At 36.6% G+C, this 17,500-nt stretch overlaps 1 protein-coding gene and 1 long non-coding RNA gene across 11 annotated transcripts in view; one reads left to right on the top strand and one right to left on the bottom strand.

Annotated features, from left to right (window-relative positions):
- Positions 1 to 2,054: 2,054 nt before the first annotated feature.
- LOC149134594 (uncharacterized) lies at positions 2,055 to 8,601 on the top strand. Its single transcript, XR_016242560.1, has 3 exons — positions 2,055 to 2,193; positions 2,471 to 2,601; positions 6,475 to 8,601. It is a non-coding gene; the product is annotated as an uncharacterized LOC149134594 (long non-coding RNA).
- A 179-nt stretch (positions 8,602 to 8,780) lies between these two features.
- Positions 8,781 to 17,500, bottom strand: part of LOC106872893 (phosphatidylinositol 3,4,5-trisphosphate 3-phosphatase TPTE2) — a 71,531-nt gene continuing 62,811 nt past the window's right edge. For all 10 annotated transcript variants that reach the window (XM_014920055.3, XM_089354957.1, XM_014920061.3 and 7 more), the window contains 4 exons: positions 16,300 to 16,395; positions 14,086 to 14,159; positions 13,283 to 13,392; positions 8,781 to 10,402 (listed from right to left, as the gene is read on the bottom strand). In XM_014920055.3, the coding sequence (XP_014775541.2) occupies positions 13,284 to 13,392; positions 14,086 to 14,159; positions 16,300 to 16,395 (279 nt within the window). In that variant the 3' untranslated portion in view covers positions 8,781 to 10,402; position 13,283. The remainder of the gene's footprint in view (positions 10,403 to 13,282; positions 13,393 to 14,085; positions 14,160 to 16,299; positions 16,396 to 17,500) is intronic.

Below are 17,500 nucleotides of genomic sequence, written 5' to 3'. Positions count from 1 at the left end.
TACCTTTCTGGTAAAAAAAAAAATTCTCAATATTTTTCTCCATTTTCCTTTATATATATAATTATTATTAATGTTTGCTTTATGTATAGTTATATATGAAAACAGTCAAACATTAAATTGAATGATCACTTAATATCTTCCAGTAGAGTAACATATTTATTTTATTTTTACAAGGAAAAAAAAACTTCAAAGTTTTGGGTGTATAGTCTTCATCAGACTGTGTGCAATGAGGGCTACATAACCAAAACTTTGAAGTAATTGATAACCTTTTCCTTGTGTGTGTGTATTTGTGTATCTGTATGTATGTATGTATGTGTGTGTGTGTGTGTGTGTGTGTGTGTGTGTATTAAGGCTACCATTTGTTTCATGTTAAGAAAATATCTTAATACCTCAATGATTTTTCAATCCAGTCACATGGAGGAATGGTGTTCTCCATTTTGGATGAAAATACAAAGCACCTTGTGAAATGTCTCAGGAATTCACAGAAAGTTATGAGACTTTTCGTGAACTCCCAAGACATTTCAGAAAATGTTTTGTTTTGATCCAAAATGAGGAACACCACCATTCCTTTATGTGATCAGCTTGAAAAATTGTTAAGATATTAAGATATCTTTCTTAACATGAAACCATTGGTAACCTTAATACACAAATTTTATCCCATCATGCACTCATTCCTGTTCAGTATTTACATATATATATATATATATATATATATGTATCTGTGCATGCATGTATATGTTTGTATGTATATATGTGTGTGTATGTGTGCATATATATATATAATGTTTATATGTCAGTGGGTAAACAAGATAATTTCCTCATTTGTAAAGGTTTTGCATAATCCTTTTACAATTTAATTCCATATGCTCATCAGCATGTTTTGTATTTTTTAAAGATTCCCTAATTTGTACACTTAGCTCTAAAGTTACTTGCATCAACGGTTAATATATGAGGAAAGTAGTTTTGTTCACTCACAACAATAACAGGATCTACATACATTTAACATCACTTGAGTACTTTGAGATTTTTCTGTGAAGAAACCAAACAATATATATATAATATATATAAATATAAATATATATATATGTATGTATATATATATGTATGTGTATATATATATATATTTATATATATATATATATATATATATATATTTATATATATATATATAAAGCCCATGAATTCGAAGAAAACATGGACTCGTATATTAATAGAGTGGATATATAATTAATAAAATACTAGCCAAATTACGAATCAGTTTCATACCAGGATTTGAGGGAAAACATTGGCAATCATCAGAAAAGCTAAAAATAATTGTCTGGTATGAGCTCTTTGCTACTGGAGATCTGAAAGTGTCACATCCAGTTTGCGGGTGCTACAGCTATTGTGATATATCTATACAAGGTGTTATCAAAAAGTTCCCAGACTAATTCTGTAGCATGCCAAAAGATGGCAGCACACAGTGAGAGCTAGCAGTGACCTTCATGAAGCAGTGTACCGAATGACATCGCTGTGTTTACTTCTCAGGTTGTGTAACTTATGTTTTTATGTGATCACGTGTATACCTTAGTCTATGATTTTGTCATGGACAGGAGCAAAGAACCAACATGAAATTTTGCATTAAAGTTGGGAAGTCTGCTATAGTGACATTGAGCATGCTTCAGCAACAAGGCAATGGGTTATATGCAATGTTCTTAGTGGCATGGGCACTTCAAAAGCAGAAGAATGTCCACACCTCAATCAAGAGCATGCTCATTTTTTTCTTTTTTTTGACATCCATGGTATTGTACACCAAGAATTCCTTCCCCAGGGCCAGACCACATCAATCGAGAGTTCTACTTTGACATTTTGAAGCATTTAAGGGATGACATTCAGGAAAAACAACCAGATCTGTGGAATGCAAAGAATTGGATTCTTCACGACGACAATGCTCCCTATCACTGAGCTCTTCTCACTCATGTGCCTCTCACCAAAAACATGGTATCGCTTCTGCCCCTGCCCTATTCACCAGATTTAACACTTGCAGGCTTCCATTTCTTCCCAGAGATGAAAATGCTGCCCAAAGGTTGGTGTTTTAACACCATTGTCAAGATCCAGAATGAATCACAAAATGTCATCAACTCACAGAAAACAACTTCCAGGCCAGATTCCAAAAGTGGCAGGAACTCTGGGGCCGGTGTATTGCTGTGCAAGGTGATTATTTTGAAGGAGTTTTAACACAACTTAAATAAATGTTATCTTTTATTAAAGATAACTAACCTGGGAAATCTAATTCTTGATGGGAAGATGGCTTTTCAATTTATTTTAATGCTGCATAACTTTCTAACAAGTTTTTGTTGTTGTACATAAAAATATTTGGACCGGTCAGTATCCGAGATTTATAACCTAACACACGTAAATGTAAATGGTGATGTTTGATATATCGGATTAAATAGCAGTGATTTCAGTCAGTTTATTTTATTTTTTTCAGTAGCATAGTGGTAAGTGTCCTTGGTTGTCTTACAGTTGCTCACAATTCAATTCCCTGGTAGGGAAATATGGAAGTATCACATTTTGAGGATGTTGTTTACAGCCCACCAGCTAAAACTAGTAAAAAGAAATGTAAGTAGACTGACACAGTCTAGGAGTAACAAATTTATAATTCAACTTATATCACTAAACCTATTTGATACATTTCCATTGGAAATATTGCTTTTTATCATTTAGATAACTTATTTGCCATAATCTTAACCTTATATTAACTTTTTGTTACCATATATCTGATGAAATATTCTACCTTTGTTTCAATCAATTCTGAAAATAATGAATTTAATGAAATAACTGTGCTAATATTAAGCTAATGTAGGACAACAAGCAGGCAGAATCGTTAGCACGCCAGGTGAAATGCTTAGTGACATTTTGTCCATCTTTACATTCTGTGTTCAAATTCTAGCAAGGTTGACTTTGCCTTTCATCCTTCCAGAGTCAAATTAAATTAAATACCAGCTGAGCACTGGGGTCAATATAATTGACTTATCTCTCCTCAAAATTTCAGACCTTTTGCCAAAGTATATATACATACACACACACACACACACGTGTATGAGGGTTTTTGAAAAACAATACGAGCATTTAGAAACAATACATTTCTAAAACTCCCAGAGAGATTTATGCAGTAGTGATACAATGAAGTAGTTGTATGCTGTCAACTTAATGTGACAGTCCCCTGAAGGGAATAATACTACTGTTGGTTAGACCTAGGAAGCTGCACCGCTTCCTGTCGGCCTTGACACATTTCCTGTCTCCTTATGTTTACAAGAGGGAGACAAGCACCTCTACCCAGCTAAGCCTGCATCCTTGTAAACATAAGAACACAGGAAATGTGTCAAGGCCAATAGGAAGCAGTGCAGCTTCCTAGGTCTAATCAACAGTAGTAATATTCCCTTCAGGGGACTGTCACATTAAGTTGACAGCATACAATAAGAAGAGCATTCAGAGAGCACAAGCCTCCACCAAGACAACACCAACATCCTATCAATGGTTAGCCAGAGATGAATTTTGAAATACGAATGATGATGATGAATATCTGAAATAAACTTGACTGCTCTCACAAACAAGAATATTAAGAATGACCCCGACAGTTCTCAAAAACTAAGTAAAAAACGGAAAAATAATCCAGAATCCTTGTCTGATACTGGATCGATCCCAAATCTAATCAGTTCATGCCAGTCACAAGACCAAACATCCTTGAAAGTTTCATCCAAATCCATTCAGCAATATCTTGTCCACGGACAAACAAACAAAACTGAAAACAATACCTTTGCTAAAGTGAAGGTAATAAGTTAGAAATTTTAGAAGTTAAGTTGATTTCATTGACTGCAGTGTTCAGTTGGTACTTATTCTATTGACCCTGAAACGATGAAAGCTAAAGTTCACCTTTCATCTTTTTGAATTCAGAACATAAAGAGCCAGAAAAAATGCCACTAAGCATTTTGTCCAACCTGCTTACAGTTGTGCCAGCTCATTACCTTTATTGAAAATAATAATAATAATCCTTTCTACTATAGGCACAAGGCCTGAAATTTTAGGGGAGGGGAATAGGTGATTACATCAACCCCAGTGCTCAACTGGTACTCATTCCATTGACCCCCGAAAGGATGAAAGGTAAAAGTCGACCTCAGTGGAATTTGAACTCAGAACGTAAAGACAGACGAAATACCGCTAAGCATTTTGCCCCTGTGTACTAATGTTTTTGCCAGTTCACCACCTTATCCACCCAAAAATATTCTACCTGTTTTATGTTCAAACCAGACAGATCTGATCTCACACTTACCCTACAACCTCATTTAAAAATAAACAGTTGCATCATTTGAAATCTCGAAGCTACAATACAGGGCATGATCAATTCATAACAATGTGAATACATAAGCATTATATTTGACAGTTATCCGAATGCTAAAGAGTTATGGCATTTATATTCCGTGTTCAATTACCACCATGGTTGAATTTGCATTTCATCTTTGAGAATGTTGATAAAATAAGTTCCAGTAAAGTAATGGAGGTTGACATAATTGACTGCCCTAAAATGTTTAGCTTCCTGGGTTTGACCTTATCATGGCAATGGGGCTTGTGTCTTCCTTAGATCTGAGAGTGCATTACTGGTTGGAGCTTTGCTCCTGGTTGAGCTACCCGAGGCAGGGAGGTTCCAAACTAACAGTGACCTGCAACACATCAATTCTTTGCCAAGATAGCATCCCCATCATCCAACTATTCTATGGAGGGCTAACAACCTGTCCAGAAGAACCCTCAACTTGTCACAACGCTGACCAGAAGAAACCAGACCTCCTGACATTGGAACAGACCCCTGCATGCGCCCAGCCAACAAGACGTCATCATCTTGGAGGGTGCAGAATAGCTGGTATGGGACCACTAGCAATAGGGGACACTGGTAGACCTTGTTAGCTCTACACACAATGATGCTTCTGGGACCATTAACCTGGGATGACCCCAGCCCATCAAGCAAGAGTATGACTGCAGTTGTACGAAATTATTAATGTTAGAGATGTATATTAGAAAATCAATTGATATCGAATACTATGAAGCACATTATTCAACCAACATTATCTCCTGTTATATCTCTTTCATTTAAAGTTCAGATCCTATCTGAGTTGACTTTCATTTTCACCCCTTCCAGGTCAATGACACAATGACAGAAATACAGTACCAACAATATAGTATAGATTTGTTAGGCTTTTCTCACACAAAGCTCAACTTTGACTTCTCCACTGCTTCAAGCATTGGAACAACTAGCAATTAAATACGCTCTACATTCTGAGCTCAGATCCTGCCAAGTTCAGAGAGTCACATGCCCAGATGAGATTTGTTACCTTTAAGATGGGAAGCAGTGAATAATACATTCACAGATATTGCAAACAGCTGCTGAGCTGAATAAATAATCTGATGTACACAATCTACAAATATATTTAAAAACAACAGACTTAACAAAAAAAGAAATTAAAAAAAAAAAAATATATATATTTTTTAAAATATCAGAAAGCTTTGGAAGGGGGAAAAAAAAAGCAAGTGAGAAATTGAATAAAAATTCAATTCCAATAAATTTGTCTGTTGACTGAAAATGTATTTTCTTTATTGAAATCATGAAATAATCAAATAATATTGCTTAAAAAAATAAAAGCCATAATTTTCTTTTGCACACACACACACACACATATATATGCATGTGTACACATATATATATATATATACATACACACACACACACTGATTAATATAGTTTTATAAAAACTATTAACTCTACTTGTACAAAATATTTCATTTTATCCAGTTTGTAAATGCATACATTTATCGATTTGTGTGTGTGTAGAGACACACACACACTTACATATACATGCAGATGTGTGTGTCATGCAAGTATGCGTGTATGTATATGGAGTGGCTGTGTAGTAAGTAGCTTGTTCACCAGCCACATGGTCCTAGGTTCAGTCCCACTGCATGGCATCTTGGGCAAGTGTCTTCTACTATAGCCTCGTGTTGACCAAAGCCACTCACAAGAGTGGATTTGGTAGACGGAAACTGAAAGAAGCCTGTCATATATATACGTTTGTGTGTCTGTTTTTGTCCCCCCACCATTGCTTGACAACCAATGTCAGTGTGCTTACATCCCCCATAACTTAGCAGTTTGGCAAAAGAGAACCGATAGAATAAGTACTAAGCTTACAAAGAATGAGTCCTGGGGTTGATTTGTCCGACTAAAGGTGGTGCTACAGCATGGCCGCAGTCAAATGACTGAAACTACTAAAAGAATAAAAGGGGGTGTGTGTGTGTGTGTGTATGTGTGTGTGTGTGTGTGCGCACGCACGCATGTGTTATATAAAAATTAACAAAATTTTGAACTTTTAAAGCACCTAAAACCATCCACTAAGAAATACACCAAAATCAATATCTGATGAATTTTTTTTCTCCTAATTTTTCCAGCTTCATACAAACCAAAAGGAAAAGTGGCACTGGCAAACGGAATTTATATCATAGGACCAGGGGTGGTTTCATATGGGCTGGCATCAAAAGGGTTGATTGACCCCAGAGGAATGAGAGACAGAGTTAGCCTTGATGGGATTTGAAATCTGAACAGAAAGAACTAAAATATATACTGCAAGACATTTGTTCTGGTGCTCTGATAATTATGTCTATCCGCCACCCCCTTTGCACTGGCCTGGGAGCAAAATTTGCTTAAGAAGTGCAAACCTCTGTCCAAAATTTTTTACAAACAAAATTTCTTTATTTTTGTTCTTTGAAAGAGGAGGAAGCATGAACAGCCTTTGCTATCTTGAAAACAAGAAACTTGAACCAATTTTGAATAATAACACAAACACCAATACTGCAATTATATACAATTTTTTTTTTGTCTTGTTTTTCTTTCATTTTTATTTTCTTTCATTCTTATTGTTGATTGAATATTTTTCTAACGATTTGTTTTGTGGGATTAATTACACCACAACAAGAGTACAAACAGAAAGATCCAGTGGACCTCTTAGTCAAAATATAATTACAACTGGTTGCCCTAATATTAGATCTGTTTGATAAAAAACATCAAACAAATTATTTCAGAATTGGAAATATTTTCAACTCATTTTTTTTTTAAATTCTTTTTTTTTGTTTTTTAATAAACTTTATTTTTCTTCAGTAGAATACAAAGAAAACCAGAAAAAAAACAACAAAACTCAGGTGGTGGGCAGAGAGTATAAGTGATATGGTGAAGGGAGAAGAGCTACAAGAAATGTAAATGGAAAAGTGGGTGGAAGAGAAACAAGATGAGGGTGGGGTTTTTTTTTTTTTTTTTTTCCACAAAATAAAACTTTGAAATGTATATTTCTTAAAAAAACATTTATTTTCATATTTCTGAAAAATTCTCCCACTTCTTAAAAAATTGGTTAAAAATCTGTATTATGGAATAGAAAGGTTTTTTTTTAATGTTTTTATTTCTATGTTTTGTTTCTATTTTTTGGACGGGGATTATTGATAAATATTAGATTTTATTTTTTAAGTCGCATATAAATTCCTGTATTTTAAGGAGAGGAAATAATGATGTAGTGGTACTCATGCCTTTCAATAAATGAAATGACATAGCTTTCATTCGGAATAAAGCCAGTTTGTAAATTTGCAAATCTAAGCTTTCTAAGCTTTCAGAAAAGATTATCCCACCCCCAGAACTTACACACACAATTTCCTGCACAGATGGTGCAACAAGGCCAATTTGTGTGGACTAACTCATTCCTCCAGTATATTACTGGATAGCTGAAAGGCAAACATCAAGTGCAGTGAGACTTGAACCTAGATCACAGAGACAAGACATTCCGTTCTATATTTAAGCGATGAGGAATTATGTACATTATTTACATTTGACCGATATTTGTACTCATCTTGTTTGTTGTTAATAACAAACAAGATGAGGACAAATATCTGTCTAATGTAAATAAGACTAATTCCTTTTCTAATATATTTTGAACTATTCAGAAAGAACTTTCTTTATTCATTTGTATTTATTTTGGCAGTTGAGAACTTCCATATTTAACAAGCCTATATTTTCAGCAGATAGATGCTTCCATACTTATGAATTACACATTTCTTTATGAATAATATCCATTTGTCTTATAAACAGAGTTTATCTGAATTGAATATCAATAGGAACATTTGTGTGTGTCTACATAAGAGTTCATATGTAAGAAAAATTTAGGAAAGCCAAAGAAGCAGGCAGACAGAATAGGGGAGAGGAGGAGGTAGTTTGAGTGAAAACATATTTGAAACTTCTTAGAAATATTAGCACTTGTAGAGTCAAAAACATACATTAAATATTTTGGTATTTATTCATTTAAGTGTGGATTTTTTTTACACCCACTCTTATTCAAAATTTTTCATTATGCCTTCAAAAATTGAAAAAAAAAATTTCAAATGGTTTTGGGATTTTAGTTCAAATATTCAGAATTTATAATTTTTTTTTTCCTTTAGATCAGAAGCTGATAATGGTTAAGAGATTTATACTTGTACTTTTTGAATGTGTGTATGAATTTTGTTTACATTTTCATTGTTAATAAATTGAAATGGAAACAACATTTAGAATATCAGAAAGTGAAACAACTTGTGCTGCTTTTAGATGTGAATGAAATGTATTTTATATCCTTCAAATACAAACAAAATTTATATATATATATATATATATATATATATAACAAAAAAAGTTGGGGGTGGAGAAGATACTGTAGGCATACGTTGTTCTAACACTCCGATTAGTTTGATTTTTAAAAAAAAATTTATTTTTCAAATTTAAAAGACAATTTTTGCAGATTGTGAATCCCTGACATTGAAAATATGTAAACCCAAAGCCTCTCTCTACACCCTCCCCCCATTTTTGTTTTGGGTTGAAAAAATAAAGTACAAAAAATATTAGAGATGAGCTTAAAAAAATAAAGAAATCTGTGCCAAAGAGAAGGGTCAATATTTTCTGTTAAATAACTACATCAACAAATTTAACTGTTTCTTTAGAAAATTCCATAGGATACTTAGTTTTGGTAGATGTATATGTTTCCAAGTACAAACAAATTGATAGCTCAAGAAGGTTAACCTATTCCTAGTACAACTAAACAAATATCTTAGACAAAATGAATATCCCAGTATGGTTAACTGGATTAACCTGTCATAAGATAGATTGATAACTTAATGGGACTAAGTATTTTTTCTAACACATTTGGAATGAAAGCTTAACAAGGTTTCAGTGAGTCCGATAGAGCAGTTAGATTAATGTCTCACAAGGCTTAACTAACACCTACCACTATTAGTAAGTTAACTATTCCTCCCTATACAATTAAACTGATAGCTTAGCATCATCTAAAGCAGTGGTGCTCAATGGCAGTGGGGGGGGGGGGGGACATGGCCCTGGGGATGGGGGTTCATATAAGATTTTGTTATATAAAATTTATGGGTAATTATAATATTTAATCAAAAACATTTTTTTGACATCAAATGGCTATGAAGGTCCCACCCTGATGCCACAAACCTGAGTAAAACAGGAATCAAAGGGGTCCATAGACAAAAAATGGTTGTGAACCATTGGCCTTTAGGTTTCCCTGAATACGAGCAAATTGAAAGGCTAGGAATGTTAATTATATACCTAACGATATATAATTTGAGTTGTTCAACTTAGAGGAAGGCAGAGTTGGAGCATTTTCATAATACAATGTACCAAAATTAACAGGTTTTAAAATCTTTCTCTAAATAACTAAATTAGGCAGACTATTAAATGTTTCAAGGTTTTGGATTTTGCTGTTTCCACACAATGACATCTGTTTAAACAGGGCTGAAATTTGTTATAACTGAAATGATTTTCAAATTTCATACAAGTTTGAAATGAATTGGGTAAAAGATTTTCTAGGAAACAGGAGAGCATGTTATGATTGTCGTAATATCACCACCACATCAAGTAAGAAGTTCTATGTATACTAAGTTTAATTTAAATGGTGTTGTGTTATTTTACAGAGTCTCCGCCACCTGCCGACTTTGACACAGTCTTTATGAAGAAAGAGAAATGATTAACCAAGGGTGATCAAAATTTCAATATTTCATTGGTGTAATAGTTCTTGATAAATGTTTCATGATAAAAATATGTTGTGGTAGGAGGGAATAAATTTGATTGGACATAACCCTTCACCGTTCCATGATAGCAAGGCATTTTCACTAAATGACTCATAAATGAGGCTTAGACGAGGTTGTTGTTAGGGGGACGTTCAGAGACATAACATGACAGCAGATACATTCTTCAGTGAATGGCAAAAACAGGATGGTCTTGGTTTTGTTTTATGGTTGTTTGTTTGTTCATTTAACAACTTCGGTTTCATCTGGAATGTTTGTTCAACTAACAAAGAAGGGAGAAAAAATACTTATGACTTGGAATAAACTCTCAGCGCATGATATATTCTATACAATTTATCATCCAATGAAAATAAAATACAAACTATACAGAATCAGCAGTAAACATGTTCATCCATCAGAGTGACAAGGATGCCATCCCTAATGACTGGTGCTGTGACTTTGTTGTGCACTGTGACCATCTTCAATCCAGTGATAAGACAAAACCAGGCCAAGAGAGCCAGGGGATGAAGATTTGATGCAAAAGATGACCGAGATGTCATACTTACCTCATTTTGCTCTCTGCGCTCCACCAATGCATTGCTGCACCACGTTTAAACAATATAACACAACACACATTCACAGCATAAACTTTACACAAAACCTCATTATCATTCAACATCTGTGGTGTCACATAACTGGCACCTGTGCTACTGGCATGTAAAAAGCACCCATTACACTCTTGGAGTGGTTGGTGTTAGGAAGGGCATCCAGCTGTAGAAACCATGGTGCAGCTCTCTGACTTATCAGTTCCAGTCAAACCATTTAACCCATTTTATTGTATCTGGGCAGAGTCATTCTCCTTTAGTCTCTTATTACTTAACATACTCTCCGGTTCAATTTCCACTCATTTACTTATTTATTTTTTTCTAAAATTTTCATTGCGTCTTGCAACTTCTTCAATAGGAGTTGACTGTCCGTTATTGAAGCTGCTTTCATTTTTGTTTGTGCACGTGTGTGCATCAATGTGCGTGTGTATACGTGTGTGTGTGTGTGTGTGTGTGTGCATATATATATATGTATGCGTGTGTGTACATTTGTATGTATGTATGTATTCTGCATATTCATGTGTTTGTGTGTTTGTATATGTGTATTTGTGTGTGTGTGGAGGCGCAATGGCCCAGTGGTTAGGGCAGCGGACTCGCGGTCATAGGATCGCGGTTTCGATTCCCAGACCGGGCGTTGTGAGTGTTTATTGAGCGAAAACACCTAAAGCCCCACGAGGCTCCGGCAGGGGATGGTGGCGAACCCTGCTGTACTCTTTCACCACAACTTTCTCTCGCTCTTACTTCCTCTTTCTGTTGTGCCTGTAATTCAAAGGGTCAGCCTTGTCACACTGTGTCACGCTGAATATCCCCGAGAACTACGTTAAGGGTACACGTGTCTGCGGAGTGCTCAGCCACTTGCACGTTAATTTCACGAGCAGGCTGTTCCGTTGGTCGGATCGACTGGAACCCTCGACGTCGTAAGCGACGGAGTGCCAACAACAACATTTGTGTGTGTACCTGTCTCCTTGTGTGTGCATGGGTTTGTGTGACTATGTATGTGTATCTGTTATGTATAGATGTGTCTCCATATGTGTCCTAGTGTGTGTATATGGTCATGTGTTTCAGTATTCATTTATGTGTGTATATGTATGCTTGTCTATCTGTTTACTTACATATTTATTTACCTATATATGTGTGTGTGTGTGTGTGTCTACATAACAGCCTACTAACAACTCTACCTGTGTATATATAAACTGTGGGTATTGGGGTATGACTACCTTCTACATATATTTCGTATTTAGTACTGGGGATCTTTCATTTATGAGGACGTACTCCTGTATTTGTCCTTCATGTACTTGGATGCACATTTAACGCATGCCAGCATGGAAAGCAGATGCTAAATGATGACGATTCCATGTTAGCATGAACTGGATGGTTTGACAAGATCCAGTTAGCTAGAGGGCAGCATTGGGCCTGAAATCGGGGGTGGGGGTGGGGAGTGAGTGACTAGTTGATGATATCTACCTCAATTCTTGAGTGGTACTTTATCGACCCTGGAGTGATGAAATGCAAAGTTGACCTCAGCAGAATTTGAACTCAGAACATAATGAGTCAGAAGAAATAGTGTGAGGCATTTTGTCCAATGTGCTAATAATTCTTCCAGCTTGCTGCTTTTAATGGTTTCTAATTTTGGCACAAGGCCAGCAATCTTAGAGGGAGACAACAAGTCAGTTTCATCAACCCCAGTACTTGGCTTATTTTATCCACTAAAATGAAATCTGGACACAGATATAAGGAGATGTAATTAAATACCACAAGGCTTTTTTACTAATACCCTACCAATTCTGCCATCCACACCATCATCATCATCATCATCATTTAACGGCCGCTTTCCATGCTAGCATGGGTTGGACGATTTGACTGAGGACTGGTGAAACCGGATGGCAACACCAGGCTCCAATCTGATTTGGCAGAGTTTCTACAGCTGGATGCCTTTCCTAACGCCAACCACTCAGAGAGTGTAGTGGGTGCTTTTACGTGTCACCCGCATGAAGGCCAGTCAGGCGGTACTGGCAACGGCCACGCTCGAAATGGTGTATTTTATGTGCCACCCGCACAAGAGCTAGTCCAGGGGCACTGGCAACGATCTCGCTCGAAAATCCTACGAAGGCCAGTCAGGCGGTACTGGCTATGTCCACGCTCAAAACGGTGTATTTTATGTGCCACCCACACAAGAGCCAGTCCAGGGGCACTGGCAACGATCTCGCTCGAAAATCCTACGAAGGCCAGTCAGGCGGTACTGGCAATGTCCACGCTCAAAACGGTGTATTTTATGTGCCACCCACACAAGAGCCAGTCCAGGGGCACTGGCAACGATCTCGCTCGAAAATCCTACGAAGGCCAGTCAGGCGGTACTGGCAACGGCCACGCTCAAAACGGTGTATTTTATGTGCCACCCACACAAGAGCCAGCCCAGGGGCACTGGCAACAACCTTGCTTGAAAGTCCTTACACATGCCCCGGGCACAAGTGCCAGAAAGGAGGAAAGCAAGAAGAAGAGGATAAAAGAAGGAATAAGGAAAAAAGAAGACCTGCTTGATTAGCTGAATAACGACTCACCTCAACCCTTAACGTCTTCAAATGAAGCTATAATGGCGAAATTCTCTCTGTAAATATTCCATAATTTTGGTTTGTGTGGATTATCAATTTCATCTCGAGACAAATATAAACTGGAAAAGAAAGAAAGAAAGGTAGTGACATGCAGTTGTTGTTACCACCATCATTATCAACACCACCACCATCATTATCAACACCACCACCATCATCATGATCATCGTTTCGAACATCCACATTTTCGTGCTAGCAATTATCGCATGAAACATACTGAGGTGGAATTAATTAGCACATCCAACATAAAACTTGGTGTTAATTTTCATAACACCTAGGACTGCGGTAAATATCCAAGAAATCATCTCTTGAAGACAACAAGTATTTAAAAGCACTGACAACATTGGTTGATAGTATTTCGTCAGTACTGGCAGGTAGCACTTTTGTATCACATGATTTCACCGTATTACAGACTATCAGTCACAGTCAGACAAATGCCAAATGCCTGACTGAAAATCAGCCAAACTGATATAACTTAGCACTGGTTAAACTGTCAGTGATGTCAGAAAAACCTGGCAGATGGTCAGATACACTTCCTGTCACTAACCCTCACTTGTTTCCAAGTAAGTAAACGTTTCTGTGAGTCCTTCAAATGTTGAACAGCTCAATGGCAGGAATATGTTTTTTTTTTGCAGCAGAATGTAAACAGTGACAGATTATTTGAATGGTGACCTTATTTTTGCATGGTGCCTGAACAAAGACTCAGCAAGAGAAAGACACAAATGCACACACAACATACACACACATACATTTACCTGTGATCTTCAATGAATGATGTGTGAAACCAGAAATAAAACGGACAATAATCATATCCCTTTGGAAGTTTTTTCTGAAATAGAAAAAAAAAAAATGAATAAATTTGCATGTATTAAATGTAAATATAAAAATGGAGGAGAATATGACAAGACAGACAAATAAAAAAGAAAGTTATCAGGTGAGTGAGATTCGAACTCCCCTCCTATCTCTTTTTGGTTTGTAGCCAAGTGCATTTCTCAATAAAACTATTCCGCTTCCAGAATTGAATGTAACTTTATAAATTTATGCTATATTTATGTCCAGATAATTTTTCACTCAAACACAATTAGGAATACCTTTGCTGAAAAAGGGACACTATGTGGTTGCTTAGCTTGCTAGAAATAACAGCTAAATCTCCTTTTAATTACACCCTTAAAAAGAGAGAGAGGGGGAGATTAGTTTACATAGTCTGACCAATGTAACGACCAAGGAAGAGTGGGGTGCGGGTCATAACTTGAACTCTTTTCATCATGCATCTGCTCAGTCAAAGATGACTTGCGACTGAACAACATGATCTTAAAATTCCGAAATGCTAATTGTTATTTAGCCTCAGGTAAGTCCTGAATGTGCACACCTTTCATCAGAGATGTTCCAGCCATAACTATATCGTTTTCTATTCTGACATAATGTATCTAAAACTACATTATCAAATCTGCTGTTCTTTTATCAATATGGTAGAATAAGGCAGCAGATTGACAGAATCATTAGTGTGTTGGATAAAATGCTTAGCAACATTAATTCTGGCTCTTTATGTTCTGAGTTCAAATCTTGCCAAAATCAATTTTGTTGTTTCATTGTTCAAGGTTAAGAACATAAATTACCAGTCACATATTGAGGTCAATGTAATCAACTTACTCTCCTCTTGTCAAAAGTGGAAGTGCATGGCCTAGTGGTTAGGGTGTTGGACTCATGATCGTAAGATTGTGGTTTTGGTTCCTGGACCAGGCGAAGTGTTGTGTTCTTAACCAAGACACTTCATTTCACGTAGCTCCAGTCCACTCAGATGGCAAAAGTGAGTAATCCTGCAATGGACTGGCATCCTATCTCAGTGGAGAATTTATATGCCATGGAAACTGGGAATCTGGCCCCTTATGAGTTAGCATGACTCAAGACGGTAACTTTACTTTTACCTCCTGTCAAAACTTCTGGCCTTGTGCCAAAATTTGAAACCCTTAATAAGATAGAATGCAATTTGAAGAAGATTTGGCTGCAATTTCTAGTATAGTGCTTACTTATTCTTTTCTACTCTAGGTACAAGGCCCGAAATTTTTGGGGAGGGGTCCAGTCAATTAGATCAACCCCAGTATGCAACTGGTACTTAATTTATCGACCCTGAAAGGATAAAAGACAAAGTTGACCTCGACAGAATTTGAACTCAGAACATAAAGACAGATGAAATACTGCTAAGCATTTTGCCCAGCGTGCTAACATTTCTGCCAGCTTGCCAACTTATAGTGACTTACTTATTGGCCAACCGAAAACAAAGATGAGAATTGATGATTTTTAAGCAAAGACACACTTTTCAGTTGAATTTTCTTTCTATTTTACTTTTATAAATAATACCAAACCAGGGACTAACTACTTTTTTAATGAAAGTCTTAAACAAATGTCAAACTGAAATAGTTTTTTTTATGGTTTAGATAAGGAAAAAGGGACTTCTCTAAGACTGATGAGAGGAAGGAAGAGAGGAAATTAATTTCAAACTGAAGGCTTCGCTATAGATGTACTGCACTAAAGGTGGTTGTGTTAAACTGAGTAACGTATAATGTCTACCAATCAGGTATATGTCTACCAATCAGGTATATATCTACCAATCAGGTATATACTGTTCATCCAAAGCACTTCTGCATTGTTTTCGTTTATTTGTTTATCAAATTTTATTCACTAAGCTTTAGTTGATTGCAGGCCATGACAGGAAGTACCTGATTAAGGTAGATAATTTTGTTTGCTCTTTGATCAAAGCTATTCTATATTACAAACTAGAAAAAAAAAATGTAGTTCTGTAAATCAAGAGATCCCAACTTTTTTTGCATCACGGACCAATAAGAAGTGAGAGTGAGAAGGACAAAATGAAGGTAGGAAAGAGGTAGAAAGAAAAACCAAAGGAGTAGAATGTGAGGGGAAGGGCAAAAATGCCTGCTTGACCCAGACTTAAACCTGAGGAGTCTACTTACATTTGTAGAATTGAATTTAACTTTTATATCATCGACCAGAACTGGACATTGGTGCAGGTTGATCATGATACTGTCACTGTCTGTGTATTTAATCACCTGTTGATAGAAATGCATCTCAGTCAACTGCAACAACATCAACGTACACACACATCATCATCATCATCATCATCATCGTTTAACGTCCGCTTTCCATGCTAGCATGGGTTGGACGATTTGACTGAGGACTGGTAAAACCAGATGGCTACACCAGGCTCCAATCTGATTTGGCAGAGTTTTCTACAGCTGGATGCCCTTCCTAACGCCAACCACTCAGGTCTAAAGAAGATGGTATTACAAAGTACTTCAACTCTTTTACTCTTTTACTCGCTTCAGTCATTTGACTGTGGCCATGCTGGAGCACCGCCTTTAGTCGAAGAAATCGACCCCAGGACTTATTCTTTGTAAGCCTAGTACTTATTCTATCGGTCTCTTTGGCCGAACCGCTAAGTTACGGGGACGTAAACACACCAGCATCGGTTGTCAAGCGATGTTGGGGGGACAAAACACAGACACACAAACATACACACACACATGCATATATATATATATATATATATATATATCATCATCATCATCATCATCGTTTAACGTCCGCTTTCCATGCTAGCATGGGTTGGACGATTTGACTGAGGACTGGTGAAACCGGATGGCAACACCAGGCTCCAATCTAATTTGGCAGAGTTTCTACAGCTGGATGCCCTTCCTAATGCCAACCACTCAGAGAGTGTAGTGGGTGCTTTTACGTGTCACCCGCACGAAAACGGCCACGCTCGAAATGGTGTCTTTTATGTGCCATATATATATATATATATATACATATATACGACAGGCTTCTTTCAGTTTCCGTCTACCAAATCCACTCACAATGCTTTGGTTGGCCCAAGGTGCCACACAGTGGGACTGAACCCAGAACCATGTGATTGGTAAGCAAGCTACTTACCACACAGCCATTCCTGCAACTGCATATAAATTACACAAGTATTGTGTAAATTACCTCATAAATATTTGAGTAATGTGATTTAAAGCAGAGATCAACTGAAACAACTGTAATAGGCATTTTCCCTTTACTGCAGAAATCAAACATGTCTACTCGAAATTTCATTACTCTCAACTGCAGAAAGCAGTTTTATATACTGATCTATTTTTTTGTTGAAGAATATCA

This window comes from Octopus bimaculoides, chromosome 7, assembly GCF_046866305.1.
Source record: "Octopus bimaculoides isolate indiv1 chromosome 7, ASM4686630v1, whole genome shotgun sequence".
NCBI classification, from domain to species: domain Eukaryota; kingdom Metazoa; phylum Mollusca; class Cephalopoda; order Octopoda; family Octopodidae; genus Octopus; species Octopus bimaculoides.
This window is presented reverse-complemented; position numbering and strand designations above follow the sequence as displayed.